General features: G+C 43.4%; 1 protein-coding gene across 3 annotated transcripts; it reads left to right on the plus strand.

Annotated features, from left to right (window-relative positions):
* The first annotated feature begins 280 nt into the window (after nt 1-280).
* LOC103630387 (protein FAM91A1) lies at nt 281-6,444 on the plus strand. Of its 3 annotated transcripts, none has more exons than XM_008651441.2 (10): nt 281-638; nt 1,017-1,134; nt 1,497-1,593; nt 2,283-2,389; nt 2,751-2,873; nt 3,066-3,219; nt 3,520-3,580; nt 3,707-4,068; nt 4,202-5,801; nt 5,890-6,444. In XM_008651441.2, the coding sequence occupies exons 1-10, from the start codon at nt 367-369 to the stop codon at nt 6,131-6,133; spliced, it is 3,138 nt and encodes a 1,045-aa protein (XP_008649663.1). In that variant the 5' UTR covers nt 281-366; the 3' UTR covers nt 6,134-6,444. The 3 variants fall into 3 exon arrangements, with proteins under 3 accessions (XP_008649663.1, XP_020395156.1, XP_020395157.1); XM_020539567.1 differs by having other exon boundaries at nt 316-638; nt 3,069-3,219; XM_020539568.1 differs by having other exon boundaries at nt 317-638; nt 3,076-3,219.
* Nucleotides 6,445-9,572: the final 3,128 nt, after the last annotated feature.

Below are 9,572 nucleotides of genomic sequence, written 5' to 3' on the forward strand. Positions count from 1 at the left end.
TTTAAGTAAGAGAGAATAGACAAATAAAACGATCTGGACCGTTGGTTTTTTATAGTGGGATTTATCTAGGGTTAAATTTTTTGGTGGCTTTAGTAGAGACATGAGTGCATGGGATGATTTGTGGGGTGTACCTAGTTTAGTTTAAACTGGTGGGTTTAAGGGGTAGAGATCAAACACACTTATTAAAGAGACAACATTATTGCAATTACATCTCGAGCAAAAATGAATAAAATTGTTCGCATCATAGTAACGCGTGGCTGCATGTCCTGATGCCCCCAAATAAAAACCTTCCGTCGTGGTCGTGGAGGAACTCGCGGGCGAGCTCGCGCGGGTCTCGCAGCAGCTCTCCACGCCGAGTTCGTCCGCATGACCGCATCTCCCTCTCCTCTCTCATCAGGAGTATATTGGGCGGGATCCGAGACGGCCGTGCCGCTTGCATTGCTCGATCGAGGAGGGAAAAAAAACAAAAGGGAAGCAGGCAGGTCGTCGAGAGGGGAGGATCGGAGAATGCAGCAGCAGATGGCGGCGACGGTGGAGGAGCAGATGATGGTGAAGGCCATCAGGGAGGAGTCGTCGTGGGAGGTCCTCCCCAAGCGCATCCAGGCAGCGCTGGTCTCCAAGGAAGAATGGCACCGCAGGTACGTAAATGTCAGCGACAGATCAAACCCCGACAATTAGGGGGCGTTTGTTTGAACTACTGATAGTTGCTGTTGACATCTGTTAAAAATGCGAAGAGAATTAGAAGCATTATATGCGTCCTTAAAAACGCAATGATTCTAGCTACCTAAAAAGAGCAGAAGGCAATGGACACGATGAAAAAAATTTGCAAATAACCATAATCAATATCTCTACACCATGCAGTTCGTGAATACCAAATTTGTTGCAGAACATAATTCAAAGCCATCATCCCTGTTGTATAATGAGCAGCGACCTTTTTGATTGCACAGCGCCTCATTCATTTGTTGTCACACATGCATGTCTGGATTCCTCTGGTTTACATACAAATATTGCCACAGGGTTGTGAATTACTGTATACGTAAGAGGTTGCCATGGAGCTCCTGTTTCGCCAGAAAAGTATGCAAGGAAGGGGACTACTATGAGGACCTGATGCGCTATCTCCGCAAAAACCTTGCAGTACGTTGTCCACATCTTTCTTCTTCCGATCCTTAATTAGTCAGTTATTTTAGGATATCCCGCAGAAAAGAGAAAAATCTGTATCCTGTATTCCTGTTCTGATGATATCTTGTTTATAAGCTACTTGTACAAGTAACTGGGAAACTTATACTGAACAGCAGAGTTCCTAGCCAGGCTTCAAAACGATCATAAACAATTTTAATCTACCTGTTTCCATACTTCTTTCTTTCTTTCTTCGAAATGCTAAATACTATGACTGAAGCTTGCTCATGTAACACAGTTCTTTTACTAATATTCTTAGGCCCGTGGGTACTTTTGTAAAACATCTATATCATGACTGCCATGGAACAATATTTTTGCAGTTATATCCATACCATCTTGCAGACTTCATATGCCGAGTGATGAGGATATCACCCTTCAGATATTACTGTGATGTCCTTTTCGAAGCTATGAAGAATGGTAACCGTTTGTTATAGATAACATTAATTTTTATGCCATCGCATTCCACTAGTTCAGCTGCCGTCATGCCTAAAACCTTAATTAATAGGGATATTTCAATACTTTCCACCATGAAAGAAAGGAATGATATAACTCGTAAACATCATTTCTTGAGAACCTACGACACAATCTTCGCATCATGCTAATAAGTTTTGTTTCTTGTATATGTCCTATTTGTAAATTGTAATTGGTTTCTGCTCATTCTGGAGACTAGAAAAGTCTGACTAGGCTTACGGCAATATGCACTTTTCACTTTTCAAAGCATCTATATTATGGAGATTATTGTACACCCGTTCTTTGATCCTTTGTACTAATACTCGGTTCAAATTTCAGCTTACTTTAGCTTTGTTCGAAGTCAGATTTGCTAGCTTTGACTAAGTTTTTAGAAAAATGTATTACCATGCACAAGCTCAAATAAATGCACTATCAAGACATATTTCATGGAGAATTTGAGGAAACTAGTTTCATGTTGTAGATGTTGGTTCATTCTATAAATTTGGTCGAAGTTAGAAAAGTTTGACCTAGAATAGCTAAAGTGGCCTATAATTTGAAATTGGGGGGGGGGGGGGTACATACTGATTGTGGATAGCTTTTTTGTTGTTGCAAATAATAGGGGTTTTTTTTATCTGACTTGTTTATAATATTGGCAGAGCAACCATACGACAGTATTCCAAATTTCAGTGCTGCAGATGCTCTGAGGATTACAGGGGTAGGAAGAAATGAATTTATTGATATCATGAATAAGTGCAGATCAAAGGTATTTATCAACTGTACCATGATCTTTCATTAACATTATTGTTGGCATGTGTAGTCTTGCTGTGATATAGGAATGGACACACTTGGGTTATTATTTCCTAAGGGCATGTTCGTTTACTCTAGAACGGTTAAGTTTATTTAGGGCTAGCTTGGCAACCCTATTTTTTTGACGAGATTTTTATTTTATCAAGGAAAAAATAGAAATTACATGGAAAAATAGAGTTGCCAAACTAACCCTTATACCTGACCTCAATTTGATCTAACCGAACAGGGCCTGAATGGAATTAACGAGAACATACTGAAAATGACCTTTTCCATGTTTTCTCCTGTTACAAAAATAACCCCATTTTCGGATATTTCAGAAGATAATGTGGAAACTGAACAAATCAATTGCGAAAGAGTTGCTCCCAGCAGAACCTGCAGATTTAGCAATAGAACCATGGTGGGGCGTTCGATTTGTCAACTTCACACTGGAAGAATTTAAGGTCAGATCCATTCATGGTGATTTTTATTTCTGTCGATTAAGGGCATTGCAATTTGACAGGAAAAAGAAAAAAAGAAATACAGTGCTATCTTCCTATCACGTAAAGCATACATTGTTTGCTCTCAATGCAAAAAAAAAAAATACATTAGTAGTATCTTGCATTGATGGGAACTGATGCGCTACATTGCTGTAGAAGCTTTCAGAAGACGAGACATCAGCGATAGATAAAATATGTAAGGAGGAAGTCAATTCATATGTTCTATTTGACCCGGAGGTAGTACGGGGCCTTTATAGGAGAGGGATGGTATACTTCGATGTCCCTGTTTATCCTGATGATCGTTTTAGAGGTAAGAAGCATCAGCAAAGCTTTTAGCTTTGTCACTATTTAACTCTATGATTTCATGACTTGGGCCCATTTTAAGATCATTGCCATGCGGGCCCATATGGCCATATTCATCTGCATAGTTGCCTCTCTTCTTTTCTCCTTTTTTTTGTGCTGCTGAAGAAAAGGTCAGGAAGAAGCTTGAATCTGTCATGCTGTCTCTAAAAAGGAATATATGGACCATAGACACCTTAGGTCTCTGGTTTGTTGTAGCCAACCATCTATTTTGTGACGCTTCAGTTTTGAATTCATACCACCACTTCAGTTTCCAGGCTTGAAGGTTTTGTTTCAAACAAGGATCAGTCCTACGAAGATCCAATTGAAGAGTGAGTAGTTTCCATCAGTAGTCTTCTGTGAAGCTGTAACGAACTGCATTCCCTACTTAACTGTAGCCAACTGCTAGATTTTTATGTAGCTGTTAAAACCAGTGCCCGATTTTTTTTACACCGCAGGCTACTGTATGCTGTATTCGTTGTATCAAGTGAAAATGCCACGGTTGCTGAACTGGCTACAACTTTACAAGTCGACCTTTACCAGCTCCAGGCAGCTGCATCGTTTGCTTGCCGATTAGGATGGGCTGTGAAGCTTCTGGATACCGACTCTGTTCTTAGGGATTCGAGCACTCCTGCACTGTCCAACAACATTCTCAGCGATGAAGTTGAAAGCTCTCGTACGAGTGTCGCCTCAGAAAAGTCTGGTCATGAGTTGCTTAGCAGTGATTCTGATGGACACAAGAACTCCGGGATGGCTTATGTGGGCTTCATTGTCGATGCTAATGTAACTTCATACTTAATGATGGGCTCACTGTCTCCAGGTTAGATAGATTTCCCTTGCATTTAATTGCCTGACAGATGTTTGGCAGAAATCTACGTGCGATATCACTGATATCCAGCGAGATGTGTCTGAACTTTCTAACTGACAGTACAGTTGCCACTGACCTGTTGCAGGTTTGAAGTCGCATGCTGTGACACTATACGAGGCAGGAAAGCTTGGCGATTCTTGTATTGCTGATCTATGCAATGATCTTGCCAGTTTAGAGGGGAAACGGTTTGAAGGTGTGCTGCAGGAATTCGCAAACCATGCTTTCAGCCTCCGATCCTTCCTCGAGTGCTTGCTGTCTGGCGGAACTTCAACTGAAACAGCTGACCTGACTACTAGTGAAGCAAATAACCAGGAGAGCTCTGTCCAGGACGGTTTAGACACCACTTGTGCTAAGGAAAACAAGGGAAACGACGGTGTCGATAATGCTGCTGAGAACTCGACTCAAATTTCAGAATCCTCTGATGGTGGCCAACTATCACTGCAGGACAACAAGATGGGTGATTCTGATGCTGCAGATGCGAATAGATCATCAGCATCTTCGACGATCGTGTCTGAAGGCAAGGAAAGCATACTCAAACACGACTGTGACAGCGTCCAGGCTCCAAAGCTGGGTGCTTCAGCTGCTAACGGTCCATCGTCCAAGAGCAAAAGAAGTTACCGAGTCAACATTCTTCGCTGCGAGAGCTTAGCTTCTCTGGCCCCATCGACGCTAGAGAGACTCCTTGCTAGGGACTACGACATCGTAGTGTCCATGATCCCTCTCCCATCTTCCTCAGTCCTGCCCTGCCCATCTGGTCTAGTGCATTTTGGTCCGCCTTCCTACTCTTCCATGACACCTTGGATGAAACTGGCGCTGTACACATCAGGGACCTGTGGCCCGGTATCTGCCGTTTTCATGAAGGGGCAGCGGCTGAGGTTGCTGCCTGAACCATTGGCCAGCTGCGAGAAGGCGCTGATATGGTCCTGGGATCAGTCTGTGGTGGGCGGACTAGGCGGCAAGTTCGAAGGGAACTTGGTGAAAGGAAGCCTTCTTCTGCACTACCTGAACTCGATGACAAAGCATTCTGCTGTGGTGGTGCAGCCATTAAGCGAACACGATCTTGACGAGACAGGGAGCATCGTCACCATAGACGTCCCGCTGCCGCTGAAAAATGCCGATGGGTCGATTCCATCCACGGTAGTCGGCACCGACTTGCCGGAGGACCAGGTCTCGAGTCTGATCCTCTTGTTAGAGGACCTGTCCAATAGAGTCGAGCTGAGCACGGTTGGGTACCTTCGGTTGCTAAGGCTTCACAGGGCGAATGAGTCGTCCGAGCACGGAAGCTTTGAGTGGGTGCCTCTGACCATAGAGTTCGGCATCCCTTTGTTTAGCCCACAGCTCTGCGAGAGGATCTGCGAGAGGGTCGTCGAGTCACAGATGCTTCAGAAAGACGACATCGCTGAGCACTACGAGACGATGCAGAACGTGAGGAGGAGGCTGAGAGAGCTGTGCACCGAGTACCAAGCGACCGGCCCAACGGCGAGGCTGTTCAATCAGCGGGGAGGCTCCAAGAACAACTCCCCGCGCAAACTGGTGCAGATTGTCAGCGGCAGATGGAGCCCGTTCCATGATCCGTCTACGCCCACTCACTCCAGTAGCCCCCCCGCTGAACACGAAAGAGCCAAACCAGCGAGACGGCAGAGATGCTTCACCGAAGTTCTGAGCTTTGATGGGAGGATCCTCAGGTATATACATACATACATGCATAGTTCGAGTAAGGTTCTTGCAGTCCTAGTTTTGTTGATTCGTTGTCATGCTTCTGGATCTCGACAGGTCATATGCGCTCACTCCTGTGTATGAGGCTGCTACAAGATCGGTCTCCGAAGAGCAGCCTACCACGCCCGCAGCGAAACCGGATCACGAGGACGCCAACACCAAGGACGTGGCCTTGCCAGGAGTCAATCTGATATTCGATGGAACTGAGTTGCACCCGTTTGACATCGTTGCCTGCCTCCAAGCTCGCCAGCCTCTCTCGTTGATCGCCGAGGCGTCGGCCACATCTTTGGCAATGAAATGACGACGAGCTGTCCAGTACGTACTAGTAAATTTTTCGGTAGGTGACGGAGTTTAGTAGTGTATGCCATTGCATTCCTTCTTGCTGCTGTATGCAGAATTGCATTCTTCAAGGGGGAGCTTCTCAAAGCAGGCATTTTTCTTTAAAAAAGAAGCTTGCTGCAAGGACCTGTTTTGCACTAGCGTTAGGTTTTATTGTTATTATTATACCTAGAGAAATTTTCGCACATTTATCCCCTATCGTGTTGGGGTCCAGGACTCATGTAAGCGTCAGTCCTAGGTCTAAATTTTATGGCCATCAAAGGGTCTTTTGTTTTGGTTGATGTTTAAAAGTCACTTTTTAGTCATGGCCCGGTTGAACCTTTTGTCCTAGTTGGTGTTACTGTTAGAATCATGCCCTTAGTTTTTTAAATTGGTGCCCTTAGTTTTGGTGGTGTGCTCACTTATACCCTTAGTCGTGTTTTTTTCTCAGCTGTGCCCTTCCAGTGCTATAGAACAGAAGGGCACAGCTGAGCAAAAAACACGACTAAGGGTATAGGTGAGCACACCACTAAAACTAAGGGCACTAATTTAAATAGGAGTTGATATGTTTTGCTAGATGTCGCTGTTAATTATTGGGATAAATAAGAGTACTTGGATCATGTCTATGTATATGTGAACCTATAAGGTCACACACTTAAGGAGAAGGAAAGCTTAATTTGGATAGGATCTGAATTAGACTGGGTTTAGGGTTGCTGGTGGGTCTCAGAGTTAGAAGCCCATCAAGACACCTATGTAATGAGGGATGGGGTGGGGTTAGGGTTAACCTAATTTGCCCACTAGAACACCAACAGTCGCGCTCCTCTCACCATGTCGTCGTAGTGGACCTAGTAGTCAGATACGTGATGCTTCCTCCCTACACGTGTGGATACCTCAAAGGTGCTGCATCTGGAGCACTAGGACGAACGACGCGAGGACGTGAAGGACACCGATGACTGCATGGCACTGCTCGACACATTCATCTACATCGAGATGGTTTTTGCTATCTTGCGCGTCTAGTGGTAATGTCATGACCTATACCAGCAGTAGATCTTAGTTTTATAGGGTTGAAAATTTTGTTTTGCACTAGCGTAGCCTCACTATAATCCTACAGTTAGACCTAAAAGATCCTCCACGGGAAAATTCAAATGGAGAGCACTTTGGACTTGGTCACGTACTGAGTTAGTAAAGAAGCTACACACAAAAGGAAGAGGGCAAGAGGACTTACACTACTAGCATATAGCCCGTGCTAACTCTATGATCCTGTAGAAGGGAGGGGTTGACGGTGGTGGCGACACGAGGGGAGGGGGTGACGGTGGCGACGACGCGAGTGAGGGGGGAGGGGGGGTTGAGGGCGGCAGGGTCGTGGGTGAGAGATGATCCAAATAATATTGTCCATTGTATTTGAGTGATTAAGAGATGATGGATTATCCAATGATCTGAATCGTTGGTTTTGATAGTGTTAAATCTATGTGCATTTTGTTTGGTGTATTTAGTGGAGATCATGGGTGTGAGAGTGATTTAGTTGGATGGGTTTTGCGAAGTTTAAAGTGATGGATTATATTGTGGTATAGATGAGGTGTCAATGTGACTAGTACTCACTTGCTTATTAATTTGATCTTAGTAACCTTTTTTATCGTGGCAAATGTGATATATGTTGTTCGTCTAGTATGAGATATATGTATTTACAACACTATTTAGGGTGTAAGAAAATAAAAAGAGACAATATCTTCGCGAAAAGGTTGTCTCTATGCAACTCTCTATAGATATTGTCTCTTAACTATATTTATGATCTAGGTACTTAGGATTGTACACTACCGAAAAGACCATCTTTGCTTAGTGTCAAATAGTTTACCGAGTTTTTTCGAGCACTCAGTAACTATGCCAGGTGCAAGGTTGATAAGAAGAGCACATCAGAGACTTGTCAGTTTCTAAGGTCCCTGGTGTCTTGGAGCTTGAAGAAACAAAATTATGTTGCCCTATCCACCACCAAGATCGAGTATGTTGCTACAGGCTAGTGTTGCGCGCAACTATTTTGGATGAGGCAAACCCTTTGGAACTTTGGCTACAATCTGAGTAAAGTCCCACTCTTATGTGACAATGAGAGTGCAATCTGTTTGGCGGACAATCCAGTTGAACACAACTGCACTAAGCACATAGACATCCGACATCACTTTTTGAGAGACCACCAATAAAGGGGAGATATCGATATTTCCCATGTTAGCACTGATCACCAGCTAGCTGATATCTTCACCAAGGCTTTAGAAGAAAGAAGGTTTTGTGAGCTACGTAGTGAGCTTGATGTCTTAGATTCGTGGAACTTGGATTGATTTATAGCATACATGTGTATTTATGCCCTTTGACCATGTTCTTAAGCTTTGTTGTACTTTATTGCTTATCTTGGTGCTCAAGTTGTAGAATGTCATCTGTTGGGGACTTGTTCTCAAATGCTATAAGTCAAGAACAAGGCAACATAGAAAATGTTAATCGGTAAAGTCCTTCGTCCTTCGAAGCATTATTCCTCTCAGGGTATAATGGTTTTCGGACGAAGGTTATGAAGGGCATACCTTCATAAATATATTGTATAATGACGAAGGATGAATTATAAGAAATATAATGAACAACATAAACAACCATGTCTTATTATCATATATAAACAGAAATAATCATTGAATTACAAATGTACCTTCAACTTGAAGGAGATGAAAGTACAAGCGTGACGTAAAAGTGAATGCCCAATCAGCCCCCACCAGTACGGGGGTACTGTTCACCTATTTATAGGCACAGGTCACAGCCTATGCAAAATTACATTCATGCCCTTTACATTTGATAATAATTCTATTGTAATCTATCGAGGTCTGAATAGCCTTTTCATCTTTAAGTCGGTTTCATTTTGTTGCTATCATGCCGAAGCTTTCCTGCTCACACCTTCGGCGATGTATCAACCTTCGTATTATTCTGGTCTGCTGTGATACCGATTTGAGTCCGAAGATACCTGTTCACACATTAAACTCCAGAAATACTGTTAAATCCTGTTTTTGAGGACCTTCGTAAGCCGAAGGCCCCCAACATCATCCCCAGACCTCACAAGTCCTTGTGCATTCATGCATACATTTAGGGGAGGATATGCTACAACTTGACCCTTTAAGGCTAATATGTTTGCTTGAGTTGTATTGATGTAGTCTCAAAGGTGGTTTGAAAGGGAAAATGTGGACTTGGACAAAGAAAAAGGCTTCCACTACATAATGATATCATTGTATTTTGTTCCAAGTCGCACTTGGTATTTCATTGCCTTTTGCTCTTAATTTGCTATTTTTGGTGAGACAATGAGGTTTGAGGCTGCTAGTTTCTCAGTTTTGGTGCTTAATACCAAAGAGGGAGAAATTAAGGCCAAAGCAACTGGATCAACCACCACTTAGAGTTTT

This window comes from Zea mays, chromosome 6, assembly GCF_902167145.1.
Source record: "Zea mays cultivar B73 chromosome 6, Zm-B73-REFERENCE-NAM-5.0, whole genome shotgun sequence".
In the NCBI taxonomy this organism is placed as follows: domain Eukaryota; kingdom Viridiplantae; phylum Streptophyta; class Magnoliopsida; order Poales; family Poaceae; genus Zea; species Zea mays.